General features: G+C 48.9%; 1 protein-coding gene across 1 annotated transcript in view; it reads left to right on the forward strand.

Moving 5' to 3' along the window:
* The window catches only part of Trio (trio Rho guanine nucleotide exchange factor), a 302,890-nt gene extending 291,146 nt beyond the window's left edge, over positions 1-11,744 (forward strand). The window contains 8 exon segments of the mRNA XM_052159365.1: positions 1,249-1,387; positions 1,907-1,934; positions 2,125-2,287; positions 2,512-2,633; positions 6,046-6,124; positions 6,991-7,191; positions 8,764-8,902; positions 9,375-11,744. Of these exon segments, the coding sequence (XP_052015325.1) occupies positions 1,249-1,387; positions 1,907-1,934; positions 2,125-2,287; positions 2,512-2,633; positions 6,046-6,124; positions 6,991-7,191; positions 8,764-8,902; positions 9,375-9,923 (1,420 nt within the window). The 3' untranslated portion in view covers positions 9,924-11,744.
* Positions 11,745-12,639: the final 895 nt, after the last annotated feature.

A 12,639-nucleotide genomic window follows, 5' to 3' on the forward strand; every position in this document is an offset into this window, starting at 1 on the left:
GGTATTTACAGATTATAATACATAACTGCAAAGTTGGTTATGTAGTAACAAAATTCATTTTATGGTTGGGGTCACAGTGAATTAAAGGGCCTTTGCTTTAGGAAGGTTGAGAACCACTGGTCTGTCTATATGTCATGAATATAGCTTTGCCGTGAGTTCTTTGTTACTAGAAGGCTCATTGGCTTTGGCCTGAAGTCATCTTTCTGTATTGAGCATTATCTTAAAGAAAACTGAATCCATACTGCTTTTTGAAAAAAAGCATTCCCCTGAAATGTCAGAGACCAGCCACACTTTAATGTCTCTGGCAAAACAGTGCCGCCTGGCCAAGCGGGCACCTGCAGGAGGCTGGCACTGGAGGTAACCGCGTCCATCCATCTCTTCCTCCCAAGGACCACCCTCCTTCCTGTCTCTGGGATAGGCAGATAGGAGAGAGCATTTTGTTCAGGACCCCTGCTCGGAAGCTTTCAGTGTCAGCCTTGCCGTAAAAGAAATATAAGCGAGCCGGGTGGTGGTGGCACACACCTGTAATCCCAGCACTCTGGGAGGCAGAGGCAGGCGGATTTCTGAGTTCGAGGCCAGCCTGGTCTACAGAGTGAGTTCCAGGACAGCCAGGGCTATACAGAGAAACCCTGTTTCAAAAATACCAAAAAACCAAAAAAAAAAAAAAAAAAAAAAAAAAAAAAAAAAAAAGAAAGAAAGAAAGAAAGAAAGAAATATAAGCAATTAGAGTTCTATTTGTTTCCTCAAAACACATTTGTGAACCTTGGCATTAGAGCTCTTCAGGGAACAAGGCCCTCTGGGGTAGGTTGTGGCTAGGCAAATCAGAAGCTGGACTTGCAAGGGTCTGACTCACACCGCTGTGGAGACAGGCCAATGCAAACTGCTGCCACCCATCAAGTCTGAGGTGGGTTATGGAGAGTTCCTGTCATACACCTCCACCTGACAGGAAGAGGAAGGGCAAGCAGCTTCGCCTGTTCCTGTCAATCAAAAGCACCCTCAAAGAGACACTGGGGGTGTTTGTCTTCTCAGCTCTGTATGGCCCTGTGGAGCTGAGCTGGAATTAACTGTTACAGGCAGCTTTGTATCTTAATCTTTAAAATTTGCATAAGGAATGGCTGCTTTGTGCAGTTAGTTTTCACGGGATCTCAGTTCCTCTGAAGAAAGGGGAGCAGCTTTCCTCTGACACTTTCCCTGGTGATAACTGCTGGCGAAGGAGGGATCTGAGCAGTGTGCTCTTCTCCGCCCTAGGAAGTCAACATCTTGGCACACAGCACTCCGTTTAAGGAAGAAGTCTGAGAAGAAAGATAAAGACGGCAAAAGGGACGGCAAGTTGGAGAACGGGTACAGGAAGCCACGAGAAGGGCTCAGTAACAAGGTATCTGTGAAGGTGCGTGTTCTCCAAGAGGCGGGTCGGGAAGATAAGCCACCATGGACCCTAAGCTGGGCCTTGCTTGAGCACGGCCTCCCTGCTCACAGAGGCAGGTTAGACTCACTAGTTGAGAGCCGTGCCGGTACATGGGTACATGGCTTACTGAGACCTGGGCTTTCACTGGCCACTGCACCAGGGCCGTGTGGTTTCAGATAATGTGGGTAGGTCAGTCGGCCTTTTCCTGAACCCTGGGACAGGTGAAGTAGTGTGCATGTGTGTGCATGCGTGTGTGTGTGTGTGTGTGTGTGTGTGTGTGTGTGTGTGTGAATAAGAAGCTAACCCTCAGCTAATTGGTATGACACAGCAAGGTCGAGGGCATGTAGCAACAGTGAAATGGGATTGAGTCTGTGGTTCCAGACCAGCCAAGCTCTTCCCACAGTACCTGTAGCCCCGGAAGCAGTCTCCTCCCTGAAAATAGCTCCTGATTTTATTAATTACAATGTATTAATTTATTCATCGTTGTCTCTTCCATTGCAGCTTCTCAACCCCAACTATATTTATGACGGTGAGTTCTGTTGTCTTTCCGCCAGTCTGAAGGGTCACAGAACTGCAGGCTCTGTATCCGAGCACCGTGCCTGTGCCCTGGGATAGCCTGTGCCCTGGGATAGCCTGTGGTGTTCTGGGTTCCTGCTGCTTTGTAGGAGCACAGGGGAGAGATGGATGACAGGCAGTGACCAAACTCCCTTACCTTGCAGTTCCCCCAGAATTCCTTATCCCATTGAGCGAGGTCACGTGTGAGACAGGGGAGACCGTTGTTTTTAGATGTCGTGTCTGTGGCCGCCCCAAGGCCTCAATCACCTGGAAGGGCCCTGAACACAACACTTTGAACAACGATGACCACTACAGCATCTCCTACAGGTGAGCGGCTGGTCCAGAGCAGTTGACTGGCAGGGGCGTGGCTAATCTGGTTCCTCGGTAGCTAGAGGACCAGATTACTTGTCTGTGTGACTGGAGTCATCCCTTTCCTCCCATGCCTTGGACACTTAGTCTGTGAGAGATTTCATACCCAAGGAGGGAGGTAGAGCGGGTGCCTAAAGGTGCCAAGTGCTCCTGACCCCAGCATTTCCTCACATATGCGACAGTGACGTTGGGGAGGCCACTCTGAAGATCATCGGCGTGAGCACAGAAGATGATGGTATCTATACCTGCATCGCTGTGAACGACATGGGGTCAGCCTCGTCTTCCGCCAGTCTGAGGGTTCTAGGTAAGCCACCAGGGGCAGAGCGCTTCTGCCAACAGTCCCCAAAGCCAGTGCCCCTGCCACACTTGGAGTGCCCAGTAGCTTAGAACACAAAGAGGGCGCGTGAATGGATGTCCAGAAGAGGCTCAGAAGTGGGCAGTGTCACAGGTATAACAGCCTATGACTGTGCCATTGGGCACTTGAGTCCCTGGTGACCGGCCTGAGCTGGAATATGCACTCAAGTCCTCGGTCCTCAACCCCGTCCTCTTATCCAGTCTGATAAGAGGCTAAGTTGGTTCATGAAGCATGTGAGGGAAAGGGATGGCCCTTCAGTGAGGCACGTGTGGGCTGCCTCAAATCCAGCTAGGAGAGCAGTCCCTGCTTGTCAGAGGCCCCGGCACGCCTATGGCCCAGCAGGATGCTGTGTTCTCTGCAGCCAGCTCTGTAGACAGAATCAGCTCCTGTGCCTGAATGCCTCTGACTTGGGAAGGTGCTCAGAGCAGGCCATGTATGGACTGGGCTCCAGCAGTGCCCGCTGGGGCCCAACTGGCTACACAGGCAGCCCCAAGTGCCTGCCTGCCCTCAACCGCTTCCAGCAGGGCAAATAAAATCAAGCCAGATGATGAATTGAGTTCTAGAGTGTAGATGGTAAGCAAAGTCTGTTTAAAACTTTTATTTATTAAGTCATAGAAGGAGAGCAAGATCTTTAAGTAAAGAGTCACTCATTTTAAAAAGGAAAACTTGGTTCTTAGTAAGCTCCTGCCAAAGCTCAGAGTCACAGTCCTGTTTGTCCCGTGTGGATCTGAGCTGGAAAATGACAGAGAGGGAAATGTGTAGTGGTTTCTATCACAGGATCTTCAGGGTCTTTAGAAAAACTCCATCTTGTCAGGCAGCCTTTCACGGTTTTCCATGGTTTCCAGACTGCACCCTGTGAAGCCGCTTGATCAGCGGACGTGGTGGTGTGTGGCTTTAGTGAGTTCTAGTTGGTGTCCACTAGCGAGCTGTCCTCTTGCCTTGTGCTCTCCAGAGGGTTGCTCCCATCCTGCTGACCCTGAGCCCAAGCCTCTTTGGACATGGTGACACCGTGGCGGTGGCCGTGTACTGGCTGGCTCAGGGGAGGGGAACTGCACCTCATGGGGCTGGGGTGGTCGGCGCTGACACCTCAAAGATGCATGCATGCTCTGCCAATGGAGCAGGACAGAACAGGCCAGGCAAGGGTCGGTGACAAGGAGGAGCCCAGCACTGTGAGGAGTCCCTGTGGGGTCACTTCTTGTAGTGCTTGGGGGTCAGAGACTTGTTTCACTCTTCTCTATCTGTGTAATATTTGGAAGAAACTTTTAAGGAATTTCTTAGGCGCTTTTTCATTGGAAAAAAATGGGGAAAATGTTTGATTTTATCTGAGAGAAATCCAGTATTTCTTCTTTTAATTAAAAGCTTTTTACTATTCCATGCATAAGTTCTCAGGTTACATCATTTCACCCTTCTCACACTCCAGCTTCTTCCACAACCCCCTCCCTCGCAAACTCAGTACCCCTGTATTATTGTTATACATGCACGCGCGCATGCACACACACAAAACACATCACTCTGTTGATCACTCTGTTGTTGCAGAAATTATTTTAAATTATTTATCCTCTCCAGAGGTTTCTACCCTACCTTTAACCAATTAGTTCCTGAATGGAAGATACATTCAGACTTTACAATAAACCTTAAACAACTCAAGAACTAAACAGCTGCCCACCCTCCATGCTGGTAGAATCTACTTTCCTATCAATAACGCCGAGTTATTACTTACTATATTTCATCTGGCCTGCTCTTAACTCCAATCAATCTGCCTTCAGGGCCATGGTTTGTTTTTGGGGTTTTTTTTTTTGGGGGGGGTGGTTGGTTTTTGTTTTGTTTTGTTTTTCAAGAAAGGGTTTCTCTGTGTAGCCCTGGTTGTCCTGGAACCTGTAGACCAGGCTGGCCTTGAACTCAGAAGTCCGACGGCCACTGCCTCCCGAGTGCTGGGATTAAAGGTGTGCGCCACACTGCCCGGATAGGGCCATGTTTTATGGCTCAGTTATGGTGGTTTCTCCTTCATCCTCTGCCTTCTTCTCCCCTCCTGGTTTTCCTCTGATCCCAAACCTGGGAAACCTAAACCCCACCCATGTCTCTTCTGCCCATCTATTGGCTATTGGCATCTTTATTCACCAATCAAAATTAGCTTGGGGGCAGGGTCACATGGGCAACCCCATCCCGCAGTTAGCATCACAGCAGACAATAAAAAACAAAACCTCAACACTGCTCATTTACTGATGCTTGAATGTTTATGTGCTTAGAAATGACGGCTTTCTCTCTCTTTCTCTCTCTCTCTCTCTCTTTTTCCCCCTCCCCAACCCATTAATTAACCTATCATCTAGGGGTGAGCCCTTGTGAAATCCTCACTATATACACAGGCATATTGACTCATGCTGTCGTTGTGGAGGCCTGTTTATGATTCCCTTTGCATACATGTTTAGAAACAGTCTCTTGTTCCCTTAGGGCTTATACAGTACCACAGTCACTACCAACCAGTGACATCCAGCTGCCAGGCACATGTGTAACTGGCACATGTGTGACAAGACTGTCCATGTTTGTAACATATTTATAAACCACTTACTCTAAAAGACTGCGGACATTAAGAAAACATAGTGGAACCCTCAATTTCTGAAGGATATGTGAACAAGCACAGTTTGCAGGCTGAGTCTGGGTGAACAGGATGGGACTCGCTGTAAACCATCAGGCTCAGGGGGTAAAAGCAGCTCTCTAGACAAGCAGAATGGCCTGGGTCTAAATCCCCAGAACCTATATAAACTTCCAGCCATAGGGTGGAGCAGAGACAAAAGGGAGGCTGGGATTTACAAGACTCCTCCAGACTCAGAGAGAGGATGTCTAGGAAATAGGCAGAGAGTAATGGAGTGGGGCTCCCTGTGTTCCCCACACAAGCACGTGCACGCTCAAGCGGTGCTAGCCACTAGACACAGGACTCAGGTGCGGTCCTACATTTTTAAGTAAAAGTAAGTTGATTTCACTAATATTTGACTTAATCTAATATATCCATAGTATTCAATTCTAGCGTGAGGTCAATGCCTATAAAGTGTTTACGGGATATTTCACACCTTCCGTCCATGTTCAGGGTCCCGTGCATCTGTCTTACTGTGGCACAAGAGTGCGAACCTATGCGAGGTGCTCGGGGGCCACTTGGTGGCCGTGCTGGATAGTGCACATTTGTGACCTCTTACCGAGAAGCTCTGCTTCAGGAACACTCAGGAGCCAAGGTGGAGACTCACACCTGTAATGCCAGCTCCGGGGACCAGAGGGAAGAGGGCCACCGTCTTTTAAGGCTGCTGACAGGAGACATAACTTTAGAAAGGGAACTCTAATGCACTCAGGTGAATTGGTGTTCTTTTTGCAGGTCCAGGGAGTGACGGGATCGTGGTGACTTGGAAGGACAACTTTGATGCCTTCTACAGTGAAGTGACTGAGCTTGGCAGGTATGACATGAAGCCCAGAGCCCCTTCCACAAAAGTAAGATCATTCTCTGCCTGAGGCCGAGAACAGAATGCTGCCACCCGTAGAAGTGACTGTCTTGTGCTTGCTATTAGTAGCTTTATGTTCCTGAGACAGTACCTGACAGAAACATGTACCTGACAGAAACCGCATAAAAAAGAGAACAGGTTTCTTCTAGCTCATGGTTTTTAGAGGGGTTTAATCTATCCTGACAGGAAAGATGGCTTGACAGACACCAGCAACTATGCTCTCTCCCCGCATTCCGCAGTTGATAGTAACTGGGAAACCACCCACAGACCCTCCGCCTCCCCAAGGGAGAGGTGGGAAGGAGATTAACTCCCCCCGCAGCCTGCCCTGCCTGTGCTACGCTTTCATTCCGTGCCCCTGGTGTGTGCCTACCCTGAGAGCAAGGTTATCATAGCCATCGGAAGTCAGGTGCAGCACCAGAGACCTGACCCCAGGGGAAGAGGCCACTTGCCTGCCCTGCATGAAAGCTTAAACCAACAAAGCATGATCCTTCTCAGCAGTGGGAGGGACACTGGCAACTGTGGGTGCTTTCCGTAACCTCAGAATAGTGACGTTCTCCAGGGGGCCAAGGTAGAAACTGCATGGTGAGGGCAAGGCTCTCTTGAGCCGCCCCTTTCACCTCATTCAGGGGTCAGGAAGCCCAAGGCCTGCCCAGTCCCAGCATGAGAGATGGAGCTGCTGTTAGGAGGGGGGAAAGCAGTGCAGTGTCTGGGTTGGCATCGCATCCATTCCACACGGCCCAGCAAAGATGATCTGTGCATAGGCGTCAAGTCGCCTTCCCAGGGACGGCCCCCGTGTAATCTCTTCTCGACGGTTTTTACAGGGGCAGGTTTGCTGTAGTTAAGAAATGTGACCAGAAGGGAACCAAACGAGCAGTGGCCACAAAGTTTGTGAACAAGAAGTTGATGAAGCGAGACCAGGTCACTCATGAGCTTGGCATCCTGCAGAACCTCCAGCACCCCCTCCTCGTGAGCCTTCTTGACACCTTCGAGACCCCCACCAGTTACGTCCTGGTTTTGGAAATGTGCGTACCCAGCCTCCCTCCGCCCTGTCCTTACCTCAGCTCTCAGCACTTTTGCTGATCCTGTTTGTTCTCTGAGAAAAATGGGCTCTGTGGTTTTAGCATCCATAGGACTTCTACAGAGATAGGCTTCTTATTAGAGAACCGCTAATCGTGGCAAAACCATTTGAGTGTTGGGAATCAAACCTGGGTCCTGCAAGAATAACTAGTGTTCTTAACAACTGAGCCATCTCTCCAGCCCCCTTATCCTTTATCTTTAAAGGCACAGCTATTGGCAAATTGTAAGAAGCTAAAATGGTGCAGTATGTGTGGGAAGCCAAGCATCTGAGACCACACGCCTAAAAGGCTGTCTGGCTAAGTTTGATGGCCAACTGCTGCCCACCTTCCACGGAGATTCTGAACAAGTAAACTCACCCCGTCCTTGTTGGAAGTCACCACAGCCTTTGTCTAAAGTTGGATCACTTTCAGCTATAGATTCGCAGTAGATAGGGCAGGAACGTTGAAGGGAATGTGCTTATTGTACAGTGCAACCACTAGATCACTGATCACACCTCCAGCTCCCCTGCTCTGACTTCACTAGAAAGTTGCATGATGTATCTCTGGGCTACTCTTCCATTGCCATGACAAAATATCATGACCAAGACATCTTACATAAGGAAACATTGAAATTAAGGTTTCCCCATTCCATGGGGTTAGAGTCCGTGACTACCGTAGCCAGAAGCATGATGGCCGGCCGGCCGGCGGGCAGGCATGGTGCTGGAGCAGTAACAAGCACTTCCATCTGTCTGACCTATAAGCACTAGGAAGAGAGAGAGGACAGGGCTCTGGGGGAGGTCTAAAGGGTAATGGTGTAGGCTTTTGAAACCTCAGTGCCCACCCTCAGTGACACATCTCCAACAAGGCCACACCTCCTAATCCTTCCCAAACAGTTCCACCTACCGGAGAGCAAGCCTTCAAATGTCTAAGTGTATGGACCCAGGCTCATCCAACCATCACGGTGCAGCTCGCCAGACAATTAACAGAATTCATTTTCACTAGAGCATGTCAGTTTCCCACTGATGCCCACTGTGCTGGGCAGGTGGGACGTCTTCCTACAAACTTCTCTTTTGAGAACAGCGGGTGTGCAGAGCAGCACCTTCTCAGGGTGCTGAAGGTCAGATGAGACACTGCTAAAGTTTGGCTTAGAACCTTGTATTTTTTTAATATTAAAAATTAGCTTAGCTTAGATTAGGGCAGCTTTGACTAAGCATGGGGCTCTTTACAACATGGCCTCGTCCGTCTTCATGTGGCCTGGTTCATATGTCAAGAAGGACGCGCGTAGACTAATGTGGGCGTCGCCTTCATTTTTACAGCAGTTATCTACATCCATGCACAGACACTGCCCAGCAGCTTGCCCTAGTAATACACAACAGGGGTGTGGTCCTGGCTGCAGCCCTCTCCAGGCACCCCCCACGTGGATCATCTCAGTGAGGGGTCAGAGCTCCTCCCTCTACCATGCCATCCAGTGGAGGTACACTCCCTAAAATGGCCTGTGAATTGAAAGGCATCATAAGAGCTGTCCTTCTTACCTTGTAGGGCTGACCAAGGCCGCCTCCTAGACTGTGTGGTCCGGTGGGGAAGCCTCACCGAAGGGAAGGTCAGAGCGCACCTGGGGGAAGTTCTGGAAGCCGTCCGATACCTTCACAACTGCAGGATAGCACACCTGGACCTAAAGGTTGGCAGGCTCGGGGCTGAGCCAGGGCGGGTCTAGACAGCTCACATGGGATGCTAGAGCCTTGCTCCCTGGCTGAGCCTGGAGGCAGCTGGGGAGAGGAGGACATTGGAGCAAATTCCTGACATCTCTCCTTGAGTTGTCTTCAGTAAACTCAACCCGGAAGTACTAGTAGTTAAATCTGTTGGGTCAGCAGGTGCTTAGGAAGTTCCTGTCAGCACTGCCAAGTTGGCGTGGAATCTGGCCACTCGAGGGCACCTTGAAGAGGGGACAGTGTGGAGTTAGGCTATCTGCACCCTAAAACTGAGAGCCAGACCTAGGGGGGGTTGTTCCGCTCCAGCTGTTCCCTCACTGGCCCGAAAAACTTCCTTTGCGTGGCTGACGTCACCTCTCCATAGGATCCTGACAGTGGTCAGACTGAGCATGCGTTAGGGATGTTTGCTTGCAAATGACGGTGTCTCCTCCCCCATTCTAGCCTGAGAACATATTGGTGGATCAGAGTTTGGCCAAGCCAACCATTAAACTGACTGACTTTGGAGACGCTGTCCAGCTCAACACCACCTACTACATCCACCAGTTGCTGGGGAACCCCGAGTTTGCGGCCCCGGAAATCATTCTTGGGAACCCTGTCTCCCTGACCGCGGACACATGGAGTGTTGGGGTGCTCACCTACGTGCTGCTCAGCGGCGTGTCCCCCTTCCTGGATGACAGCGTGGAAGAGACCTGCCTGAACATTTGCCGGCTGGACTTTAGCTTCCCAGAGGACTACTTTCAAGGAGTTAGCCAGAAGGCCAAGGACTTCGTGTGCTTCCTCCTGCAGGAGGACCCCGCCAAGCGTCCCTCGGCTGCCCTGGCCCTGCAGGAGCAGTGGCTGCAGGCAGGCAGCGGCAGCGGCAAAGGCTCGGGCGTCCTCGACACGTCCCGACTGACCTCCTTCATTGAGCGGCGCAAACACCAGAATGACGTTCGACCTATCCGTAGCATCAAAAACTTCTTACAGAGCAGGCTTCTGCCTAGAGTTTGACCTATCTTGAAGTTCTTTCTCATTCTCTTTCACCTGCCAATCAGCTGTTAATTTGAATTTTGAAGAGGAAACCAAACCAAACCACGTGGCCGGCCGCGGCTGTTCATCGTGTGAAACGGCATTCCAAGTGAGCTGTGCCCAGCAGGGCTCGCCCGGGCTCAGAGCTGCACTGCGCTGGTGGAGGACCTTCAGTTACACTCTGCACGGCAGAGATCGCGTTGCTGTCTCACAGTATTTTATTCAGGTTCCTGCAAAAAATAATAATAAGATACTTTTTTAAATGAACATGGATAGAATTTTGCAAATTTAGCATTTTCAAGATTTATTCAAGGAAACACATGCCTATGTTCAAACCACTGGTATTAACACAAAACTGAGATGCTGTGCGTTTCTGGGAGAGATTCGCCAGGTGGCAGCCACTCCCAGGGCCTCAGCCAGTGCTTGGGGTCCACCCGGCCCCGAGCTTTTCCAGCCGCCTCGTCTGGGTACATCTTGCCGGGCACCAGACTTGGCTTCTGAAACGTGCATTCAACCTCAATCTTTTGCATAAAATATAACGAATGGTTTTGCTCTGATGAAATGTAGGCCTTACTTGTACATGAGACTCTTCCTGCCTTTTGTCTGGCCCCCTGCCCCTTCCCCTCCTACCCACCGCCTGGGCCTTCCTCTCGGGGTCTGATGGGGTCCGCCCATCCAATGGAGACTTGATGCTGGGTCCAGCCCCACGGGCCCCTCCCCAGCCCCTTCCCAAACCGTCAATCAGATTGTTGAACGGTATACAGTCAGATGAGAACACTGTAAATGCACTCATTGGGGATTTTGTTTTGTTTTGTTTTTTGCTTTGATTTTGTTCTGTTTTGTTTTTAATTTCATACCATGTGCAATGTTGTGGCTTTAACATTTTCTGCAACTATTTATGAAGACTTCTGTTGTACCTGTAATAAATATATAGAAAAAGCACATACTTCGCAAGTGAGCTTTATGGTTGTGTGTGTGTTGGGGTGGGTTGTGCCCTGTGCCATCAGTCAGGGACACTTAACTCTTCGTGACATTTGTCAGTTTTGAGGACTGTAAAAAGTGGTTTCATACTCTTGACTATAAAAACTGGATAATAGGGTAATGTTTTAAATTTTATTATGCTATTATTCAGAATGCCAAAGTATTATTTTTTTCCCAGAATCAGTCTGAACATTTACTACTTTTTAGACTTTTTGACATTCAACTTTCTGTATAAAAATTGGCTGGATTTTAAGCTTTTGGTAAGAAAGCCAGTTGCGTGCCGGCCGCCCTGAGGCTGGTCCACAGCTCCCAAGTCACTGTGGCCTGGCTCTGGGAAGCCCTTCAACACAAGAAGCTGGATTTCTGACGCACTCGCATTTTTCTGGATGTCTTTTTATCTTTATTGTGTGAAATACACTAAAAAAAGAGAGAGAGAGAGAGACCAGCTTGCTTCCCAAGCCAGACAGACATCTGGGTCGTGAGCCATAAACGGCATTATTAAGCTTCGCAGTTTCCGATGTATTTTATTTATTCTTCTGTTGGGTTTTTTGTTGTTGTTGTTGTCATTGTTGTTCATTTGTTGTAAAATTGTACAGAAACTTTTTAAGAGGAAATTGGATTCAAAAACTGGATGTGTATCTGTAACCTCATAACTTTCACTTGTGTATTGTTTTTTGATTATTTCAGTTAAAATTTTTACATTATTTTTTGCATGTATATTTCTTTGTACAGAGACCTTACATGTTTACACGGTATGATGTGATGTAAATATTTTATTTTGCCATCAGTTATTTTAAAAAAAATTAAACATATTTGCCTGATTCTGGTGTTAGGCTTTTTATTTAAATGAATCACTGCTAAATTAGAAGAGGTTCCCAAGAGAGACATAGCAGGGGTGGCGTTTAGGGGTGACAGGCAGATTGTCCTGGACTGAGGATGAGCTGCTTCAGGCCTGTGATGCAGAGTGGTCAGGCATAACCTGCACGCTGCTAGTGTGTCACTGCACGCTGCTAGTGTGTCACTGCACGCTGGCTGTCTTTTGGTAATGGGGCCTAAGCTCATCCTGATGCAGGGTGCCCTGTTTTCCTGATGATTTCATATGTATTCATTCTAGCCTCAGAAAAACAAAAGTATTGCCATTTACCCAAGAAGGCCGACTCCGGCACTGCTGTGACCTGTTGACCCCCAGTGCCCCCACCCCTTGCTAGAACATTTCCAGACGCCCTCTGCTGGCGCTCCCAGGCCACTGCACGGTCTGCTGCGCCCACTCTTCTGGCTGGCCTAGCAGCAGGTCTCTCTCCCTGATCGCCAATACCATCTGAAGGTTCTTTTTGGATTTTCTCTGGGATGTCAACTTGTGCCCATGTGGTGACTGAGGGTAAGAAGAAAGGCCCTTGGCAAGATTGGTTTGTCATGATTTCAAGGATTTTTCTTCCCCCTCAGGAACATCAAGATTCTTGTCTTTCTCCATGTGACAGTCTACAAATCTTTTAGGCCCGCAGGTACGCTTGATCTATGAGGTGCGTGGCAGCACCAGGATTTTGGCAGAATAAGTTATGATAACATCTTGTAGCAAGTGTTCATTTAAAAGGCATCATGCCATCTTTGGACACTACTTGTATTTATGTCTGAGACCTAATGGGGGAAGTGAAAATAATTTTTGAAAGCAGTAGAGTCCTTCCATGATTTACCTATATAATTAGATCTCTTAATATCA

The sequence above is a fragment of the Apodemus sylvaticus genome, chromosome 16, assembly GCF_947179515.1.
Source record: "Apodemus sylvaticus chromosome 16, mApoSyl1.1, whole genome shotgun sequence".
Lineage (NCBI taxonomy): Eukaryota > Metazoa > Chordata > Mammalia > Rodentia > Muridae > Apodemus > Apodemus sylvaticus.